The 23,848-nt window shown below is 45.0% G+C and overlaps 1 protein-coding gene across 1 annotated transcript in view; it reads left to right on the plus strand.

Moving 5' to 3' along the window:
* Nucleotides 1-23,848, plus strand: part of LOC146063039 (cysteine-rich venom protein-like) — a 47,272-nt gene that overhangs the window by 10,083 nt on the left and 13,341 nt on the right. The window contains exons 2-5 of the mRNA XM_083175050.1: nt 10,215-10,279; nt 11,990-12,025; nt 14,078-14,194; nt 16,311-16,401. Coding sequence (XP_083031176.1) covers nt 10,215-10,279; nt 11,990-12,025; nt 14,078-14,194; nt 16,311-16,401 — 309 coding nt within the window. The remainder of the gene's footprint in view (nt 1-10,214; nt 10,280-11,989; nt 12,026-14,077; nt 14,195-16,310; nt 16,402-23,848) is intronic.

Raw genomic sequence — 23,848 nt, forward strand, 5'->3', positions numbered from 1 at the left:
GACTCATTTTAAAACTTTTTTTGTATTGTTCTTTTTGTGTGTTTAACTAAAGATTACTAAAAAAAAACATTCCACAACTCACACACACAGCAGCAGATGTAGAAGACACAGATCACAGATGTGAAGCAAGCTGCATGCTCTACTACCAGGGGTCCTACAAGAGGCTAATGCCCCCCGCACATAAGTCTTGCTAGTGACTGCAGCAAATCACTTTCCTTACCCAGAAATTGCTTAGTGGGATCCTAGCTGCAGTGAAGACTCCATAGTATCGGGAGAGTTGCTATATAATACATAGCTGCAGGAGATAAGAGCATTCAACAGGACTCTCCTGCAAGATGGTATATATAAATATATATACCAGGAAAAATAAAAATTAAGCAATGTAAAGTGATGATTTGAAGGTAGTCTAAATTATATTCTTGTTTAAGTCCATCTAAATATGGTATAAGCCCTTTGCAGCCTATGGACTACATTTTAAAATTTTTTTGGGAAAGTGAGTCTTTCAGAACCGCCTCCGACTGCTTACCTATACCCCTTTCACACCAGCCTAAATTCCCGAGTTGAGTCCGGGAACAACCCGGTACTACCGCTGGTGTGAAAGGTACCCGGGACAAATTACCGGGCTAATTTGCCAGCAATCCAACCCTGCTAGGTAGCAGGGTTGTTCCCAGGTTCAACCCAGAAACCTGGCTAGTGTGAATGGGGTAGGTGATACTTACCCGGGTTGCCGGTCCTCGGTGTGCTGTCCGGCCAGGAATCCACACAGGCGGCGGGCGCAAATGACGGGACAGGCGGTGGATGATGATGACGCAGCTGAGTCATCTTCATCCGACGCCTGTCCCGTCATTTGCGCCGCCGCCTGTGCGGATCCCTGGCCTGCGCGGAGGACCAGCAACCGGGGTGAGTATTCTTACCACCTCCGCCGACTGCCCGACACATCCTGCTGACTGCCCGCCTCCTCCCCACCTCCTGACGGCCTCCTTCCCGCCCCCTTCACACACCAGAAAATGCAGGGACTTTTCTGGTGTGAAAGGGTCCCAACCCGGGAATGTCTCAGAATTGCAGGGACAAACCCAGGAATGTAATTCCCGGGTTTGTCCCTGCAATTCTGGTGTGAAAGGGTATGAGTCTATTCTCTCTGAAAATCTGTTTTGGGGGTTTCATTTCTGATTGAAAATAGAGGTTATAAGAAATTACAATTAGGGTCCACAACCTGATACGTCCTTATGTAGGACAGCAGAATATTCATTTAGTAGGACAGTAGTCTAATGTCACTATAAAAACATTCAGGCCTGCCAAAATATTTTCTTTTCTTTTTTTTTTTTATTGTAGCTTCATTCCTATGAAGTCTGTAAGTCTTGTCCTGAAAAAAATGTTTTAGTTGCTATAAGATTAAACAATAATCTTTGTGTGTCAGCAATGATTTAAGTTAATCTTCTATGTTAACACACATGTCATTACACATGAAAGGAAATGTTGTCTGACTGTACAAAAATTATCTCTTTACTGCGAATGGGTTCATTGGTTTTCAGGTCACCATCGCTGGAACCTGCCTGGAGTATATAAATCATATGCTTGCATGGTGTTCTTCTCTGATGTTCTCAGGTAGATCAGAAGGAGGCAGGTAAGGTTCATATTGTAGTAGATCGTTTTATATTTAAACCTCGCCTTCTAATAATCAATCACTAGATTCCAATATGGTATTAACAAATCTGGAGTTATGTCTAAAGTGGCTTTAAGTTCATTTTGTGATCATGGTGAAGTTGTCAAAAATATTTTCAGGGCAGGTGCGAGGTTTTTCCTCACCCTAGCCAAACCTTCAGCCTACTGTTTTGACCACCACACACACATCAGTACTGACTTTCCAGAACCTCAGGTGAATGTGCGGAGGTGGCCTCTTAGAAGTTCTACACCTGCCATTTGTATTAGGTTCAACAAGGATCCCCATCTCAGAGTCATCCTTCATTTTGTGATAGTCAGACTCAGGGGAGCCCCCAGATTCTGGAGCCCAAGGCATTGCAAAACAGGACTCTGAGGTCTCCACTGATTCTATGAAACTTGATGGCTTAACCCAGGGGTGGCCAAACATGTCCTCAAGATCTACCAACAGTTTTTGTGTCTCAGGCAACCAGTGGATCCATAGTAGGAATGACTGCAGCAGGTTTGGCAATGTGACAGTTAGTAATGACTACAGCTGTGGACCAGCTAGTTGATCTGGGGAATGTGGACTGTTGGTAGATCTTGAGGACCAGTTTGGCCACCCCATGTATGCCATCAGTTGGTGGAATGTCTTGACTGAAACAAGGTCTTCATTAGCTGAACTTTTTGAAGACTTTTTGTACTTTTCCATTTCCGTTTCAAGAATATGCACTTAATATACATTGCAAATATTTTTGTGCTTACAAATGTTACTACTTTGTGCTCCTGTTTAAATGACAGTAACAGGGTTACTTTTTGGCCCGTTGTGGATTACGATTGCATGTGTTACATAACTGAGCCCTTTATATGCTTTGAGGACATAACTACTGTATGTTGTTCGGGTCACAACAATGTATGCTGTTAATAATTCCTGTAAATGTATGTGTGGCTTATGTTGTGTTGTAGATGACTTTAACCATGTGGGATGTTGAGATGATAAAAATGATAAAAATGTTTTCAATGGATTTATACAAAGTTACTATAGTTTAATGGAAGTTTAAATGAACAGTAGAGTAAATGATAGTATTAAGGTCCCCATGCACTTGTCCAATTTGAGCCCGATATCCCCGTTTCTGATGGATTGGGCAAAGAAATTGGGAGAAATGGGCCGAATTGGACGTGTTTTCCATAGGATTCAGTCCCGTGCGTGTCAGGATTTGGAGGTCAGATGGGCAGGACATAAAATGAGTCGGAATTGGACTCATCAGCGGTAAATCGCAGGTGCTTTACGATTTCACTTGAATTCCCCTGCCAGCTCCTTGGGAGTCCTTTTACAACAATAAATCATATGCAATTTATTATATGTAGAAAAAGGCACATCAAGTGCCAGATAATAAGTGAACCCCCCAAGGGAGCTCAAGTGAAATTGGGTCTGACTTGTCTTGTGTATGGGCACCTCAACTGCCACACCAAACACTGCCAAACATCACCGGCCTAAACTTACTGGCAGTTGGAGTGACTCCCTTTTGAATTTTTGGACTGGGCTGCAGCCCTAACCATGAAGCCACAACTAGTTGGGAACAAAGCAAACCAGAACAAGTAACTTTGTATTTGGAACAAACCCTGTTGAACTGTAAGGGAGTCAAATACATTCATTTGATTTGCATACAGGGTCAATATTGCCTGCTTTTGCATGTAGCGCACACTTGCTGGCAACTTTATTGTTCTCCTGCATTTGGATTCACCCCTCCAAAATTTAATTCTCTGCACATTGTAAATCTCACCCCCCTGCAGGGGGTTTGCCCAGGTGTGTAATTACTAACTTTTTTTTTTTTGGTGTGCTCCAAACTCAAAATCATCCCCTAAGAACACAACTGCTGTCACACTATAAAACACAATTGTTACGGCAAAACTCTTCAGTTTACTATACAATGCACAATATTATAAAGAGTTTATCATTTATTATGTGAAGTTTCTGCATTGTTTTATGAGTTATTTCTCAAAAATGAACTTGAATTAAATAGATTGTGTCTCTGCGCTAAATAAAAAAAAATGAACGAGACTGCAATGGATTAACAAGACCACACAAATCTATATAAATACACAACATACTTTTTTTACTTTACAAATACCATAAAAAACGTGAATTCACTTCAATCATTACTAGCGGCCTTCCCATGGGTACATTTTAATTTACTTACATAAAGACGTTTTAAAGCATCAACAGACCACCTTACTATGACCAAGAGCCGCATTCCCCCCTCGCTTTATATACTCTCACATGAACTGATTCATGAGCGTGCGTCAATGATAACAGTGTACTCTCAGAAACTGCGTTGGCACCAGATTTTTTTTTTTTTACTTGATTCACTAGAATCGTTATTCTTGACTCCCTTACGGTACAGGGCGATGGTTAATATACCCAAACCGCCCTTGAGAACTGCACTACATATTAGTGAAAACTGAGCAAAAATTAATTTTTGAGATTAGTGCATTCAGACAGATGTCTTTTATACTAGGTAAGCATAGCGCAAATTATTAGGTTATAATGATACACATTTATAAAAGAGGTGGATCCTCCAGCTGTTAAATCCTCATATACTGTAGGACTAGTAGCCAAAATTTAGTGGGAAGCTTTCCAAATGTTTCAAAAATAGTCTATATTGGTGTCCCGTAGATCATATATCATAGTGTGTGAAATGGAATATTGTCCCAGATGAGTATGTGCCTCAGCGTACACCCTGTCTACACTCCCAGAGACACATGTCCAAAGTGGCTGGTCCGCTAGTTTACCTCCCCTCTGTGCTAGGATGATGCAGGGGCAGAACTCTGGGAGGCAATGGAGTCATCTGCCGCCAGGCTCATGCTCTCAAGGGGGCCCCTCTCCTTTAAAACAATTAATTTGAATCCATTGATATTGCTTCTGTAGCTGATTCCCCCTCCTAGCAGGACCATAGAGGTTACATTCTCTTTATTTTAAACATAATACACATAACATACATAGACACATGCAAAAATATATTAATATAAGGTGGTATGTGTGTGTTTGTGGGGAAGGGGGGGCACCGATATTTATCTTGCCTCCGGGCAACTGGGATGAACTTACGCCACTGGGATGATGTATTGGTCTGCTGTATGAATCAATCCCTGGTTCTGGGCAAGGTGTGTTAGGCTGCAGCAGGCCTCCGAGTCATGCAGCCAGTTGGGACATCTGGTCACTCCACAATGACCAGCAGGTCAAGATGAATATCATCGGGCCTTATGATTACCTGTGATGCATTTCGCTCCACAGGGAGCTTTATCAAAGAGTTGAAAATGAAGTTTAAAAAAGTTCAAATGTCAATTTATAGGAAACATTTTTTTTTTGTCAGTTGACTTTTTAAACTGATTCGGTGGCCTAAACAAACCATCAGATATCACAAGAGTCTCAACATTTTCCAAAAATGTTTTGCCAATAGTTGGGAACCTAAAATATCCAATAACGGAAATTGTACTTAATCTGTAGCTTAATCGGTATGCAGTCAGTGGATAGACAATGTCTAGGTCGACAGTCAACTAAAAAGGGTTGACATTCCTTAGGCCGACACAAATTTATAGCCGACATAGGCAAGGTCACCAGTCAAAAGGTCGACATGAGTTTTTCATGATTTTTTTTTACCAAAGAGGTGTTTTTTTTTAATACTATACTATCCAAATGGGCACAGAGTGGGAATATAATAGTGTGCCAAGCACAGCCAGACACCATGCCCAAAGCATGGCAAGCGAAGCCAGCCATGCGAGGGGACGCGGTACATATATACAGTGCCCATGTCGACGTTACGATTACATAGACACCAAAATATCATGAAAAAGGGTTCTAGAGGAGGAAACCTCTTCCGGGGCTTTCTGTGAATTGAAGCCTGTGAATTCAACAGGCTAAAGCTGCCAATACTCCTTTCCCTGTTGCGATGACCCCCCCCCCCCCACACACACACACACTTCTGGTGGTACTGACCACACACTGGGGATTGCTTATTTGAGCTCCTAGAGGAGTGACGGTCATCAGGGCACCTTGTTTTTGTGCCCCCTGGTACTGTAAAGTGACATGATGCTTTATAGTGGCTATTTGACTGTCCAGGGGTTTTCTTGGTAGGGGACTTATCAGGGATTTTGCCTCACCTGACTCAAACAGGGGAACCACAACCCCGATAAGTAAGCACTTTTTCAGCAATCACTGCCACAGAAACATATAGTTCCGTGGATTTTCGTTGATCCTATGTAATTTCTCACAAAACTGGGTTCAAGCCACCCTAGGCTTATACAGTAGTGGCCCTGCCCCCTCTCCATACATTATAATTCTTATTACCGTTATTCTCGTTGCCAGGGGGTTTCATGCTCATTGCCAGGGGGTTTCATGCTCGTTGCCAGGGGGTTACGTAATCGTTGCCAGGGGGATACATGCTTGTGATAATGGACCAGATGCACTAAGCTTCAAAAGTGATAAAATGGAGAGTGATAAACAGCCAGCCAATAAGCTCCTACCTGACATGTCACAGACTGTGTTTGAAAAATGTCAGGCAGGAGCTGATTGGCTGGCTGTTTATCACTCTGCATTTTATCACTTTTGAAGCTTAGTGCATCTGGTGCATCATAAGAGGATGGGTCTTGTGATAATAAGAGGATCAAGCTCATGGTAATAAGAGAATGGGACTAGTTTTAATGGGAGAATAGGACTGGTGATAATGGGAGAATGGGGAGATGGGGCTATTCTTTATAGTAGGGTGGGGCTGGTGGTGGGAGGATGGGGCTGGTGGTGGGAAGATGGGGGCTGGTGGTGGGATTATGGGGCTATTGGTATTGTACATCATTTATCACAACATGCATTAATATGGGAGGACAGCGGTAACTTCCTACCGATCCCTGCACCCCAACCAACAGCCACCGCACCCAGGGCAGCCGAGAGGAATGCCGGGCCCTGGTAAAATTTTGGGGGTGTAGCCTAAGTGTGTGTGGTGTGGGCACCTCCCACACTTAGGCCACGCCCCCAAAATGTTTAGCGGAGGGTGAAAGAAAACTCTAAAAACTGTAATCTCAGAGGCAGCACACACCTACAGCATGTGCTGTGCTGACAGCAGGCTCAGCATGACCTCTCACGCTGTCAGTGAGACACTCATGCTGAGCCTGCTGTCAGAACAGCACATGCTGTAGAAGTGTGTGCTACTGTTGCTACCCGGGAGGGACAGAGGGGGAAGGGAGGGGTCGGACCAGGGCCCCTGCAGGGCCCCTCCAGCAAGCCTGGGCCCGGGTAATTAGTACCTGCTCCCCCCCTCTCTCGGCTCCCCTGACCGCACCCCACCAGGACCCAGCGCTCCAGGTTGCAGCCTGATCAGCCTATTGGTTGACCAGGCCCTGATACTAAAGGCCAGATGTACTAAGCTTGAAAAGTGATAAAATAGAGAGTGACAAACCACCAGCCAATCAGCTTTTAACTGCCATGTCACTGGCTGTGTTTGAAAAATGACAGGTAGGAGCTGATTGGTTGGTGGTTTATCACTCTCCATTTTATCACTTTTCAAGGCTTTGTACATCTCGCTCTAAGGCAGCCCCGTTGCCAGGTTACTGATGCAGATGGTACTCCCAGCTTTTCCTTTAGAAGCCTATGGGCTATCCCTCACAGCATCTTCCGAAACCTTTCTCTCTCTCTTCACCTGTTCCCCTACCCTCTCTCTCTCTCTCTCTCTGATGGTGAGATATACTAAGCCTTGAAAAGTGATAAACCACCAACCAATCAGCTCCTGCCTGACAGTTTTCAAACACATGTCAGTTAGGAGCTGATTGGCTGGCGGTTTATCACTCTCCATTTTATCACTTTTCAAGCTTAGTGCATCTGTCCCTCCCTCTCTCTCTTTCTCTCTCTCTCTCTCTCTCTCTCTCTCTCTCTCTCTCTCTCTCTCTCTCTACCGAAAAATGCAGCCATCATTCTGATCATGACATAATGATTTTGTCCTTAAATGTCATTGCCATCGTTAGCTGATCAGAGCACACCTTGTACTTTGCAGGTGACTCAGCAGCCAGAAACATAAGTCTGTAAGGATTTCCTTGGTTAATCAGCGTAACACACCAGCGGATTATGTGTGTATGGCATATCTAATCCAGCCAAAATGTCACACAGCTAGTCCTGCCTTCATAATAAGATCAATATTTACAGTATTTACCATAATTGTGTTATCATTGTAATGGGCTTATATTGCTTTTTCTATAAGAAGCTGATTTAAAACTATACAGTATGTTTCATAAGAATGCATCAAACACCCAACAACCATGTCCTACCATCAAATTGAAATAGCCAAACTTATATATATATATATATATATATATATATATATATATTAATGCTTTGAAAGCTAGTCTGCTACAGTATCTTGTGATTGCCTCTGTGCTTGTGCATGTGTGAGAGAGAAAGAGATGTAGTTTCACTCGCTGCCAACGGATGGCAGTGTTTCGGAGACACACTATCAGACACTAGACATATATATAGATATATGATATTCTGTATATGCTGATTGCATATATATACCGTATATTCCGGCGTATAAGACGACTTTTTAGCCCATAAAAATTTTCCCTCAAGTGGGGGGTCGTCTTATACGCCGGGTACGGCATATATTCACTAAAGGGTACCTCTCCTCTGCCCCCCCCCTTCTTATGCATAGGTACCGTACCTTAATAATAAAAGATAGAAGTACGGTATTTGTCTGCAGCTGTGTTTCTTCAGCCTAACGGCCTGTCAGATTGCGCATTTGATGTCGGCGGCAGGCTCGGGTGTTTTCGGCGGGGCTCGGGGGGACTCGTGTGCCTGAGCACTCCCGAGTCCCCCCGAGCCCCGCCGAAAATACCCGAGCCTGCCGCCGACGTCACTGCAGTGACATCGGCGGGGCTCGGGTATTTTTGGCTATTTTCGGCGGGGCTCGGGGGGACTCGGGAGCGCTCAGGCACACGAGTCCCCCAGAACCCAGCCGAAAACACCCGAGCCTGCCGCCGACATCAAATGCGCAATCTGACAGGCCGTTAGGCTGATGAAAACACAGCTGCAGACAAGTACCGTACTTCTATCTTTTATTATTAAGGTACGTTACCTATGCATAAGAAGGGGGGGGGCGAGGAGAGGTACCCTTTAGTGAATACCGAGGTACCCTTTAATGAGGACAGCGGCATCACTGCAGGGAAGCTGCAGATGAGGGGGTATTAAAACTTTATGTGGTGGGTTATGCTGGGGCAGGACAAACCTGCCATGATAGGTTTGTCCTGCCCCAGCAAAACCCACCACTCAAGGGACCAGACAGCTGCTAGTGACAGGGAGGTGTGCGGAAGAGGGGGTAGTCTTATATGGCGAGTATATAACAAACTCTACATTTTGAGTGGAAATGTTGGGGGGTCGTCTTATACGCCCAGTCGTCTTATACGCCGGCAAATACGGTACTAACATTTGCTATGAGCAATGGAAAGGGCATCTCTCCCCTGATAAGAGCTGGCCTTTGTGATCCCGCCAGTGCCTGGACCTTCTCGTTTCTAATGGGGAAGTCCAACTGCGCATGCGCAACGAAGATAGTGACCATGGGGCATGCTGGGAGGAATCGGTGTCTGTGAAGAGAATCCCATAGACTTCTATGGGGTTACGCCAGCTAGAACTGGCGTAACCCCCGCAGCGAAGCCCCACTGGGAGGAGCTTGAGTGAATTTGAAAATGCGGTAAAAACTCAGAAAATTCTTTCTTTTCCCCCACATTTTTTTTTTTAGTACATCATCCCACCCTTTGTGTGGTAATCCCTGCCACTTACCGTGCCGATATTACTGTATTTTACTGATATTTTGTACTGTATGTACAAAAAATGTAACATACTGTATGTGCCGCTAAAGGACAACTCTGATGGAATTTGGGAATTTTTAGGCTGCAACGCCAACCAAAGAATGCAAGGGGAAGGGTTAGTTGGCCATCACATAACAACATCAACACGCATGTACAGTAAAGTTGTATGTAATATATGTGCTGGACTATAGATATAACACTGGACTCAAGCACAGAGTGTTCAGCCTGTCTATCATTAACAAGCCCCTTCCTGATTCCTGTGAAGCTAGCCAATGGGGGTCTGGGGGCGGGCTTATTGATGATAGACAGGCTGAAGCGCTATAAGCTTGTGTCCCCTGCTGCGGAGGCAGCTGCTGATCCCGAGTAAAGCAGCCAGCACATATATTACATACAACTTTACATGTATATTACATACAACTTTACATGTATGTTGATATGTGCTGGCTGGCTCCACCCTGCAGCCTTTGGTTGGTGCTGGAGCCCAGGGGCAGCAACAAAAGGGAAGAAGCAGGGGGTGCTGGGAGGGATCCCATCCCTCTGACAGCACCAATGCTAAAAGAAGTCCATAAGCAATGGAAAGCCACCATCAGTGTCTTAGTACATACGGTGAAATGTGGTAAAACCCCAAAGCAGAGTCCTTCTCGCATTTTCCCTGTTAGTACATATCGTCCATATGTATCTACAGTATATTGTTGTCTCACAGATTTTCCTTGTTTTGTTTTCTCTTCCAGAGATGAATTTGAGGCCTTTCCCGCTGCTTTTCTTGACAATATTGCTGCAACAATGCATCTGTCAGGTAATCTTACACGTTGAGCCACTTTCTAAGGGACGTTTCGACACTGGGATTTGGGGGCTGTTCAGACTTGATCACACGACTGCCAATTCACACGGAGGCTGATTTATTGATAGAATGCACATGCGTACGATTCACAAGGCCGTCCTGCAATAAAATCCTACTACTACTTTTTCTATACACATGCCGTTGTGAGGTGATTGACAGGAAGTAGATCTGGGGGGCGGGCACTCTGGGACTCAGAAAGCTTCGCAGGTTACCGAGTCAACCAGAATCAGGCATGGTTATATGTAGAGAGGCTGGAAAGCACAAATATTTTTGGAGAAGTACTTGAAACACTTGGGGCTGTATAATATTAGCCACACTTTTATCGTCGCTAATGGATTCACCCAGGGATATCAATTCAGTGATACAGTAAAATAAAACACCGCTCTTAATCAGTGGCGTAGCTACGTTTTGGGCGCCCCCCGCCGTTAGGGGGGGGCGCCCATAACCACCCCCCGCCGCCGCCCCGTCAAGCCCCCCCCCCCCCCCGGCCGCCCCGTCGCCCCGCCGCCTATGCTAACCCCCTCCCCCGCAGTCTTACCTATCGCGCTGCGCTGTTCCCGGCGGCTCCGTTCTTCTGCTGAGGACCACCACAAAATGGCCGCCCCCATACAGCAGACAGTTTCAGAGAACAGTGTGCTATATGGGGGCGGCCATTTTGTGGTAGTCCTCATCAGAAGAACGGAGCCGCCGGGACCAGATACGTAAGTCTGCGGGGGATTGGGGGGGGTAACTATAGCACCGCAGCCCCCGGCGCCCCCACATGCACAGCGCCCCCCCGCGGTGGCGGGGGCTGCGGTGCTATAGTTACGCCCCTGTTCTTAATTGTATAGTGAATAAGATCTGGTCAATTACCAATTCCTAGATACTGTAGACAAATGTAGGTTATGTGGTGCTGGAGGCCCCCTTACACTTGTCCAACTTGTTGTCCAACAAGTTGTACCTGATTAACTCGAGATTTATCCTATGTGCAGGAGGATCTTTTAGGCTAGGTGCCCATATACTAGTAAAGATGGCCATACACAAGCAGATTTATCTTGAGATCTGGCAGGTTGGAACAAAAACATGGTTATGGATGAGTGACAGTTTGTCAGTTTTCCAGCATTTCCAAGCAAATGGTCAACTGTCATTTGCTCTCATCCATAACCATGTTTTATTTCCAACCAGACAGATCTGCAGATAAATCTGTGTGTGTATGGCCACGTTTAGACCCAATGCACACGGGATTGTGCATTGGGTCCTACACATCAGGCACATCAGATTTTGTCAGATAAATTGGCCCAATCCATCTGAATTGGGTCAAATCTGACAAAATCTCACAAGTGTAAGGGGCCTAGCTTGTCTGTTTATTATTGTGTGTATATTCATTGTATGATGTATTTTGTATATTAATAATAATAACAATACATTTATTTGTTGAATTACTATTGGAGACCACGGGGTATATATAACAGTGTCTAAGTTCGCAGGCGATCCTGGAGACCGGACATTTTTTAAAGTGGCCATCATTTACAACTTAAATGATGGGCACTTTCAATTTTTTGGAGCCAGAGTCTAAATTGTCCCCTTTGTTTTACATATCTGTGGCTCACTGCACATCCCTCCTTTTAACACAGCAGCACTGTTTTCATTTTAAACCCCTGACTAACACCCTCTTTTCTATTGCAGGAAGCAAACAAAACAAAAGGAAGTACAGCTAGCAAGGTAGGTTGCATGGGTCATAGGTTGTTATTGAACAGGGGGTGGTCAAACCGGTCCTCGAGTTCTACCAACGGTCCACGTTTTTCAAATCCCCTAGCTGGTGCACTGCTGTAGTCATTACTAACTGTAACATTTCCCAGATCACCTAGTTGGTGCACAGCTGTAGTCATTACTGTCACATTCCCCAGATCACCTAGCTGGTGCACAGCTGAAGTCATTACTAACTGTCACATTTCCCAGATCACCTAGCTGGTGCACAGCTGTAGTCATTACTAACTGTCACATTTCCCAGATCACCTAGCTGGTGCACAGTTGTAGTCATTACTAACTGTCACATTTCCCAGATCACCTAGCTGGTGCACTGCTGTAGTCATTACTAACTGTCACATTTCCCAGACCACCTAGCTGGTGCACAGTTGTAGTCATTACTATCTGTCACATTTCCCAGATCACCTAGCTGGTGCACTGCTGTAGTCATTACTAACTGTCACATTTCCCAGACCACCTAGCTGGTGCACAGTTGTAGTCATTACTAACTGTCACATTCCCCAGATCACCTAGCTGGTGCACAGGTGTAGTCATTATTAACTGTCACATTCCCCAGATCACCTAGCTGGTGCACAGCTGTAGTCATTACTAACTGTCACATTTCCCAGATCACCTAGCTGGTGCACAGCTGTAGTCATTACTAACTGTCACATTTCCCAGATCACCTAGCTGGTGTACTGCTGTAGTCGTTACTAACTGTCACATTGTCAAACATACTGCAGTCATTCCTACTATAGATCCACATAGTGCCTGAGATACGTAACCTGGTAGATTTTGAGGACAGGTTTGGCCACCCCTGTTATTGAAGAATTGGATTGCAGGCCTTGCATTAGGGTAGATTCACACCAGATAGAAATGGCAGAGGTTCAGTGTGTGGGGCGTAGAGTGGGCAACCAGAGACATTCCCCAGCTCTGAATTCCAAGGCAGGTAAAGACCTTAGTAACTTTAGGGACCTACAATCAAGTTGTAGCTGACTATAGTTCTGCAGTGACACCCCTTACACATATGACATTCACTTGTAAGTTATCATAACAGTCATTGAAGGCTGCTCTGGTACCAGCTCCAGAGCTCAAGGTTTAAATTGATGAGCACGGACTGGGAAAAGTACTAAGCCTGGAGGGGCCACATGGACAGGAGCACACTGTGGCCTAAACAGCTGAACAAAGCCAGTCCTGTCTGGACTCATAAATTAAGGTTCAGATTAGTCAAGAGGCTAGACAAACAGGATCAGAGCTGCTGAATGTGAGTGGGGTAAGCAGGGACGGCGCTACCCACTCAGCAGCTCCTGCAAAGCAGGGAGGCGCCATGCTGAAAAGGCGCTGTCTCCCTCCCTGCTCTGCTAAAGCTGCCTCAGCCCTCACTGTCACTGCCTCCTGCACGCCACCTGCACGCCTGTCTGACAGTGGGCGGCAGTATGGAGAGGCTGAGCAGCTCCCTGCACCGCGCACACACTGTCCTCCTCCTGCGACCTGCCCCCTCTTCCTCACAGACACTTGCGCTGAGGCATGTAGCGCTGTCTGTGAATGCCTGGATGACATGTCGGGGGAAATTTACTAAAGGAAATTTGTAAAAAATAGGTGTACAGTATTTGTATCCAGAAATACACTTATTTTTTTACATTTACTATCCCGAAAATACAGCAATTCGTATTCGTATTGATAGTACATAAATACGAATACGAATTGCCGTATACATGTACTGTGCATGCACCCGAGATCCTCCATACAGTAGGATCGCTTGTTGCATACACTCCCACAATCGGGCTGCAGCTTGTTGCAATGGCAATGTGAAAGGGCGCAAAATGTATGGTTTGCAGGAGGGCGCCGGACACCCTAGCACCGGCCCTGGGAGTAAGGGGGGTGGGCATAGGGTTGAAGGATAGTCCAGGATGAGATCCAAGAAGGCAGAAGGCCCTGCCCATGACAGTCTACAATCTATGGAGCAAACTGGAAAACTGTATTACTGAACTGTTTGACGATGAATATTAATATCTTTTTATTTTGCAGGATGAAATATTTGCAAAGTATTCCTGTGAATTTCCTGAAATTCAACAAGAGATCGTGGACAGACACAATTTTCTAAGGTCTCAAGTTAAACCTTCTCCCAGCAACATGTTGAAACTGGTAAAGTATACGTCAAAGCTAATTGTTGTATGTATATAGTATAAAATATATGTAAGACCTGCTGCTGTTGCTGCTCTGAACCCTGGACTGCGTATTCTCTCTCTCTCTCTCTCTCTCTCTCTCTCACTCTCTCTCTCGTTCCCACCCTCTCTATGGGCCTTATTCTGGTTGGTGCGGCCGGGCCGTACGCGTACGTCCCGGGGTTTTTAATGATCTGCGCATGCGTACATTCGCTAATGCGCAGGCGCGAACACTCCACAACGCTTACGGACGGGTCTCTACGTGCGAAAAAACCTGTACGCGAGTGTACGGGCATTGGGGGCGGCATAGGGGCGTGATGAGGGGAGCGGCCGAAATAATGAGGGAAAATGGGCGTAAATATGAGCGTACACGGGGGTGTGCACCAAAAATGAGCGGTGCTACTACCGCACGATCGACTAAAGCACCGTTCATTTCGGACACAAAACAGGCGGCCGCCAACCGCCATCTCAAACCACCCCTACAGATACCGCATGCCAGCGTGCGCCTGGGTTAGCTAATTTACGCTGATTACTACCAAACACATACACCTGAATGTAATAACCAATGCTGCAGTCTATTAAGTCCAAACCATGATTTCACTACCTGCAAGCCACACACAGCACTCAAACACATTGGAAGCTTATCTTTCTATACTTCTCTACATTTAAAGGTTTGTTTAATTTAAGGTAAGGATCTTTTTAAGACCTGCTTATATATGCTAAGGTAGGTATTTGTTAAACAGTTATACACATTCACTACGTGCTTTCATAGACTTTACACAGTAGCACACTCAATCTACTCAAGTCGACATGTGTCAACGTGTTCACTCTAATACAAACATAGGTTTTGTATTTATGATACAATAACATAAACCACATCTAACACCTACAAAGGATGTTTCAGCAATGTTTTAAGCCCATGGCCACTATTTTGCACATTAATTAATTCAATCAATTAATTAATTTTCATAATTATAGTTGAAAGGCACGATTTGCAGGTCCATATATGTGAAGGGTATGTCAGCGTACACGGACGTACGCTCACTCTCACGAGCGGTGACATAAGCTGATTTTTCTATTGAAAACAATAGGGACCCGTCCGTGCAAGCTGGCGTACGCTCAGATCTCCGCAAGAAGTCGGTGGGAAGACGGCCGAGAGACGTCCGTAAACGGTGGTGTACGCTCAATTGTACGCCAGTTGTCGGAGTGTAAGGGCTGGCCCGTCCGTGTACGTTGGCGTACGCTCAATTGTACGCCACTCCCCTTTGCCGATGTTTCTGGCCGTACGAATGCGGCTGAGTTGTGGGTGGACTTAACCCCAACGGCCGCGTACGGATAGCGTACGTTAATAGCGAACGTACGCACGTTTGGCCGCTACGATCAGAATAACCTCCTATATATATCATCTTTATATATATATATATATATATATATATATATATATATACATAATATATATATATATATATATATATATGTCTAGCATCTGATTGTGTCTCTGAAACACTGTACATGATTGGCTTGTTATCCCTTTGCTGTGTGCTTTTATTGATTAAAAATAGTTTTTATGCACTATGGAGCGCCCCGTATTTTTGGGATCAAAATGTCCAAACCCTATTTTCTTAAATATGAGGTATCCCTACTATTTTTCCCACAAATTTGGTAACCATGAGCGACTGAATGAGCCTGAAGCTGGTTATGTTTGGTTATGCAAGTCCCATGCAGTGGAAAAAGGGTCATACAGATGTAGCCATTTAAACATTGAATTGGACACCATTCATTTAAGCACCCTGCACACCACTGCTTAAATTACTAAGTAGACCAAAATATGATCTGGGAATCTCTTGAATGTTTTCTGAGAGTCTGTCTGGCAGGTGAGCTAGGTGGGGACAATGGCATTTTTACGTGTATAGGGACCCATGGGCTGGCCAAACTTGTCATATGTCTACAAAATAAGGCAATAACCTTACTGTGTTTCAGTAAAAAATATATATTATTGTGGAACTTTGTAAATCTTTTTTTGCTACGTCTTTTACTTGCTCTTTATCTAGTGTTCACAGAAAATAACCACCCATAACTGAGTATGTTTCCTCTAGGTATGGCATAAAGAAGCAGCAGCAAATGCACTGAAGTGGGCAAAACAATGTACTCAAGTTCACAGCAAAGCAGATGCCAGGATAGTGCCTGGTAAGTATTTCCTTTCTTTCTCTTCTTCCATAGAGTACATGGACCAGCTGGAAGACTGCACGAGTAGAAGTATTAATATTATTAATAGAAAATGATTGGCAAATAAAACAATTATTGTGTGGTGCCAGTAAAGGCCATAAACATAATTTAGACTCCTAGAATTCGGAAAGGTGCGCGTAGTCTTGAAAAACCTGCTTCGGCGAAACGTATGTCTGCTATTATTATTCTTGAGTCTTAGTTCATACTCTGGGGATTAACTAGTAGCCTTGCGGCTAACAGCGGGCGCCTAATAGGGTGGTTTTGTAAAGCTGCTCCTACTAGGGGGTGTCAGACCCATAAGGGGAATACAAATAGCAAAAAGGTAGGTGGAGCGCTACAAAGTGAATAATTGGTTAAAATTGATGTATAATATCAGAAACATTTATTTTGTATTTAATAAATGGAGTGCAAAGGCACTGGGTATGGTTTATATTAAAAACAACAAGCATATAACTGTTGGTTACAAAGATCTTGTACAATCTATAATAACTTAAAAGAATACAGTATTCATTTTGCAAGAAAAGAAATGGGTCTAATACTTAATTGGTCTGAGGTCCCGTTTGGAGTCTTCGGGATAAGGAAACGTTTACACGTGTTTTATTATCCTTGGATCAGTCCATGAAAAGCTGGAGGGTATGTGGGTCTATAAACCTTGCCGGATTGTGATCGCACTGGAGAACTGATGTAAAACCCTGTTGGAATGTGGGGAATCCTCAACGATAATGCGGAATTGTAATCCTCAATGTGCAGGTTGTGGTATCCCAAATGGTAGCTGCAGCTGTTAGCCCAATTGTAGAATGTGTCTCCCAAGTAGGAGGATCGGAGTCAGACCAAATTCGCCCAGTAGAATCAGCAGGTGCTTCCTGACATGTTTCGCCGTCCAACTGACAGCTTATCAAGAGTAGAAGAATTAATATTATTAATAGAAAATGATTGGCAAATAGAACAAGTATTGTGTGGTGCCAGTAAAGGCCATAAAAATAATTTGGTACTCTTTACCTAGAGTACATGTACATCGCATGCCATTATAATGGCATGCGATGCGACCGATGCGATGCCCGCGATTTTACATAGAAAACCATGTTAAATGTAAATCGCGTCGGTCGCATAGCATGCGGGCAAAAAATCGCCACACTATCTATTCTCAACTCCACGCCGACGTGGATAGTGGGGGTATGAAAAGGTCGGAGGACGCGTAACGCCGCCCCTCGCGGGCTCGCTGCGCTCGCCACGCTTCGGGTTCGCGTTGATCGTGGGGTGGCGTTAACAATTGGGGGGGCACAGGGGGGCTACTTGGGGTCTGTGGGCCATTTAACATTGGTCCCAATGTTAAATCGGGTCAATTGACCCATTTAACATTGTTCCCTATGTAAAATCGCGGTAATCGCGTCGATCGCATCGCATGCGATTTTTTGGTCGCATGCGATGCGACCGACGCGTTTTTTTTACTTGCGATGCCCATGATCAAAATCGTGGGCGCCCTTCTAGGTAAAGAGTACCAATAATTTAGACTCCTAGAATTTGGAAAGGTGCGCGTAGCCTTGAAAAACCTGCTTCAGCGAAACGTGCGTTTGCCATTACTATTCTTGAGTCTTAGTTCATACTCTACTCTGTTGAATGTGGACCCTACTCATGGAGCCACTGTGTCTGTATGCAGCGGCTGTGTGAAATTACGCAAAAGCAGCAGGAGACATCTTGAGTAAAAAATACACCCACTACCAGCTTTTATGATTTGCTGTTAAAATCCTGCTGCTGGGGCCAGTGAAGATGCTTGCTTGCTAGCTTTGGCATGCCCAGAAAATGGGGCCAACACATCTGTTTTTCAGAGTATAACATTTATTTATTGAAATACGGCTCCTTAGTATTAATTAAAAAATGAGATTTGTATTATTATTTTTTTTGTATTGCTGATAGTAAAGGGCACTTTACCACTTCATATGTTTTGGGAATTACTGCCGTTTTGAACAGTTCAGTACAGTATGTATACATGCATTGTGATTGTGCCATTATTTTATTGGGATGCAGTCAAAATCCCGATGGCGAAAATCCCGACAGGGTCAAAATCCTGAATGGGTCATAATACCGACAAGGACAAAATACCGACAAGGTTAAATCCCGACATTTACAATCCCGACACAGACAAAATTCCGACAAGGTCAAAATACCGACATATAGAATGTTCAGTTGAAACAGTCAGCATGACTTTGTGTCGACAGGTCGCATGGTCGACATGTTTTTTTTCACTATTTTTTTGACTTTGTGCCGACAGGCGGTAATTCATGCCCTACCATCCACTAGGGCAGGGCTGGGCAACACCGGCCCTCCAGATGTTATTGAACTACACATCCCAGGATGCTTTGCATTATTTTTGCTATGTGGCCATGCTGAAACTGATGCAAGGCATGCTGGGATGTGTAGTTCATCAATATCTGGAGGCCCGGTGTTGCCCAGCAATGCACTAGGGCGTGGTGGGGAAATAAAATAGTGTGCCGAGCGCAGCGAGGCACCGTGCCCGAAGAATTGCGAGCGAAGCGAGGGGCTGCGGTTCACTTCCAACTGTGTCCATGTCGACCGTGTCAACATTTGGGTAAAAAAAACTGTGAAAAAACCCATGTTGACCTCGCGACCTGTCGACACAAAGTCATGTTGACTGTTTCACCTGTACATTCTATATGTCTGTAATTTGACCTTGTCGGGATTTAAATGTCGGGATTTTCTCCGTGTCGGGATTTTAAATTTCGGGATTTTAACCCCTTCCCGCCGCAGCATGTTTTTGCCTTCCTGACAGAGGCCTTTTTTTCAAATCTGACATGTATCACTTAAGTGGGGATAACTTTTTTTGCTTTTACTTATCCCAGTGATTTTGAGATTGTTTTCCCGTGACACATTGAACTTTAAATTAGTGGTAAATTTTGGTCGATACAATTTTTTTTTTTTTGTGAAAAATACCAAAATGTCGTAAAAAAATGGAACATTTTGCTATTTGCAAAATGTTACATTTTCTGCTTGTGAGACAAATAATCATAGCACTCAAAATAGTTAATAACTAACAAAGACCATATCTATACTTTATTAAAAAATCATTATTTTAACCTCCTTTAATTGTTTTGGACACTAGGGGGCAGCAGCGTCTAAATTTTACACTACACGCAGTTTAACGCTGGTTTTGGCTGTTCACTTTTGGACAGCCAATCGCAGCGATCGCCCAAGACGGGGGGCAACCCTGCCCCCCCTGGGCAATGAGGGAGGATGTCTGCTGTCAGGGACAGCAGACATTGTCCCTCTGTCACCGCGTCTGTAGACGCGGTGGCACTTTTAAGTCATGACGTATATATACGTCATGTGTCGGGAAGTACATCCCGGCCATGACGTATATATACGTCAAATGTCGGGAAGGGGTTAACCTTGTCTGGATTTTGTCCTTGTCGGTATTATGACCCATTCCGGATTTTGACCGTCGGGATTTTGGGTTGATCCTAAAAAACCTCTATAGGTCCGCCTTCCTTTTTGGCCAATGGACTCTGTTCTCACTTCCGACCATCACATTGCTATACTGTAAGTGAATAATTGTGACAAAATGAAGGGTAAAACTTGCCCTACTGTACTGTACCTTGGATGGTAATCATTTTCCACAATGAACGTACTGTGGTACAAATACTTTTTATCCATGTGTTCACCAGAGGCTTGGATGCTAGAGATTTTCAAAGCCCAGTATATGAATATTCTTTTAGAATATTGTTTGACACTTGCAACTGAAAGAGCTAAAGCATAGCACCATCAGAGGAGCTCATATCCTCCGAAGGAACGGAAATTGCCAGCTCTTGTTGCCACTTGTCACAAGGTCAAGAATGGCCAACTAGCATCCACTCTAAATATCAGGAAGTCTGGAGTTCTGGATCTCACAAAGGGGAAAATCCAGGTCAGCTATGATAGCTAACTTCATCACCAGTAATTAATTATATCCCTTAGTGGAGATCTATGGTCTTTGCCCGGTGTCAACAGAGTCACAGTCAGTGGCTTCCAGAAGAAACAATCAAGAAGGATCATGATCACTGTCTAGCTCCTGTGAAGAGAGTCACCAACCAGGTAATGAGAATGGTGACCTTCCTACCTTTGCCCAGAAATGTCGCCAGAGATCCCAGGACCAACCTAAGGAGTTTGGATTGGGTCGATGTTATGGTTCCTGGCAGATTGTCAAGGATCAAAGGCTTGAAAGAAGGACTGCAAAAAAAGTCTCAATGACTCATGTGAATGCATGTAGCAAGCAAAGATCGTGTTAATACAAGAACAACAGGCAAAAATTCATTAAAAATACTTAGAAATGTTATACAGTATTTTTACTATATTGCATATTTTTGTTTACTTGTTCCTTTTCGGTACATTGGTGATCTTTTGTGTCAAGAAGAGTTAAATATGAATTATTAAGATAGTCTCACGGGCATGAATATATTCTCAAATGTCCACATTATGGGGTAGGCTGTATGGTGTACTGGTCAGGACAAAAGTAGTACAAGATTCTATGTTGGTTAACTTGCATAAGAGGGTGTACTGGATGTACGTGTGTCTGTCTTCAGTACTGTGGCTCTGAGGGTGGGGTGGGTGCACTGTCTGCTGTATCAGTCCAGGGGTGCCCTCTCTGCTGTATCAGTCCAGGGGTGCCCTGTCTGCTGTATCATTCCAGGGGTGCCCTGTCTGCTGTATCAGTCCAGGGGTGCGCTGTCTGCAGTATCAGCCCAGGGGTGCCCTGTCTGCTGTATCAGTCCAGGGGTGCGCTGTCTGCTGTATCAGTCCAGGGGTGCCCTCTCTGCTGTATCAGTCCAGGGGTGCGCTGTCTGCAGTATCAGCCCAGGGGTGCCCTGTCTGCTGTATCAGTCCAGGGGTGCGCTGTCTGCTGTATCAGTCCAGGGGTGCGCTGTCTGCTGTATCAGTCCAGGGGTGCCCTCTCTGCTGTATCAGTCCAGGGGTGCCCTGTCTGCTGTATCAGTCCAGGGGTGCGCTGCCTGCAGTATCAGCCCAGGGGTGCCCTGTCTGCTGTATCAGTCCAGGGGTGCGCTGTCTGCAGTATCAGCCCAGGGGTGCCCTGTCTGCTGTATCAGTCCAGGGGTGTGCTGTCTGCTGTATCAGCCCAGGGGTGCCCTGTCTGTGGATCAGTCCAGGGGTGCCCTCTCTGCTGTATCAGTCCAGGGGTGCCCTCTCTGCTGTATCAGTCCAGGGGTGCCCTGTCTGTTGTATTAGTCCAGGGGTGCCTTGTCTGCTGTATCAGTCCAGGGGTGCCCTATCTGCTGTATTAGTCCAGGGGTGCCCTGTCTGCTGTATATGTCCAGGAGTGCCCTGCCTGTGGATCAGTCCAGGGGTGCATTGTCTGCTGTATAGGTCCAGGGGTGCCCTGTCTGTGGATCAGTCCAGGGGTGCCCTGTCTGTGGATCAGTCCAGGGGTGCCCTGCCTGTGGATCAGTCCAGGGGTGCCCTGTTTGCTTTATCAGTCCAGGAGTGCCCTCTTTGCTGTATCAGTCAAGGTGTGTCCTGTTTGCTGTATCAGTCCAGGGTTGCCCTGTGTTCCGTATCAGTCCAGGGGTGCTGCTAAGTCTGCTGTAGAGTCCTAAGGTTCCCTGTGTGTGTTATCATCCACGGTGTATGGGGCTGAGCGGGAAAAGAGGAAAGGAGTGACTGAAGGGCTTCCAGACATGGCCTCATGGATGGTGACTGAACAGGCTGAGTTCTGACGGGCAGGGTGCCACCACTGAGCCGCCACTGAGGACGGGACAGGATCTAGAGACTGAGATGGCTGCTGATTGGGCTGAGGCTGAGGGGCAGCGGTGCCACCATGGAGTCACCCCTGAATTTGCCAAAGGGAAGGAGTTGGGGAGCCTGGATGGAGGACTGGAGCCCTGCTGCCAGCATGTGAGTGACCCTCCCTGCACAGCAGTGAGCTGCAGACCAGCCCTACTTTCATTGACCAACTCAATCCCAGGAATCCCAATACCGGGATTGACAAAATGACCAGGGATTGGCATCCCTATTTCCCATAATTCCTCTATGGGTCAAACCTTTAGCAATGTGGCACCAACTCTGTAGAACTCGCTTCCATTCACATTTCCAGAGGCTCCCACTCTAGAATCCCTCAAAAATAGACTCCAGACTTTCTGTTTACTTAATCATTTCTTTATTTTCCCTTTAGTGTTTCCAGGCTTTCTGTATTTTATAAAAAGATTTTCTGTATTCGTTGTTTATGTACTGACTTATGTTCATTCTATCTGTTAAGAGCCCATTGTAAAAACAGTGCTATAGAAATAAAATTATTGTTATTATTAGGATTACAATATATAACTATGTGCTTTGCAGACACTAATAGTGTGTACACATGGTACGATATGGCTTCCGATGTTCCTGATATAGTGAACATCGGATGCCATATCGCATGCAAATCGCATGCTTTTTTAGGGCTTGCGAGCCCGATGCGCTGCCGTTGCGCGCTCCCGTGTGAGTGCAAATCGGCAGCCAGATAGAGAGGGCAGGCAAGACTATATAGTGCAGATCTGCACTATATAGTGTAAATTGTGCCCCTCTAGCATGCCGTGCTATGCGATCTGATCAGATCAGATCCTGCCGTGTGTACACACCTTAAGAGAAAAGGCCAAACAAGATTACACTATTAACATGATTCTTGACACAGATTCTTGACATGATTCTTAATTAATTAACTAATTGAAATTAAGTTTACATTTTATGTTTTACAGTTTTATGTTTTACAGTCTCTAAAGGTGCATACACACGGGGGGGATATATTGCTCAGTGTCTCCTTTTCATCAGCGACCTGAGATGGTCGCTGACGAAAGGGAACCTCTGCCGGCGGTGCCGCAGAGGTAATCAGCTGGTCGCAGGAGCAAGCTCCTGCGACCAGCGATTAGAACTGGGCTGAAAATGGGAGCGCGCACCCGGCGATTTATCGCCGGGGCACACTCCTGTCACTGGCAATATGATCGCCAGCGACCATATTCCCAGCGATGTCAGCCCCTATCGCAGCCGTGTGTACACGGTTTAAGACAAAAGGCCCTAAAGTAAAAAAAAGTACATTGTTATTAGCAAAGGAATGAACTAAGAAAATGAATAGTTGCATCACAGAACTTCAAACTCTAAGTCAATCTATGTTACATAAACAAATATTAGGAGATGTAGCTGCTCACCATACAGCCCCCCCATGTCTTCCTAATTGTGTAAGCCACCTCTGTAGCACATTTATGAGATGTAACAGAGAATCATAGGGTGAGATTTAATAGGATGAGATATTCAGAAAGTGAGAGATTTGGGAAGAAATCTCCAGGTTTTTTAAAGTGGCAATCATTTACACTGCAAAAGCAGTTTGAATTTGCAGTATAAATAATTGCCGCTTAAAAAAAATGGAGATTTC

This window comes from Crinia signifera, chromosome 3 (genome assembly GCF_055691185.1).
Source record: "Crinia signifera chromosome 3, ASM5569118v1, whole genome shotgun sequence".
Lineage (NCBI taxonomy): Eukaryota > Metazoa > Chordata > Amphibia > Anura > Myobatrachidae > Crinia > Crinia signifera.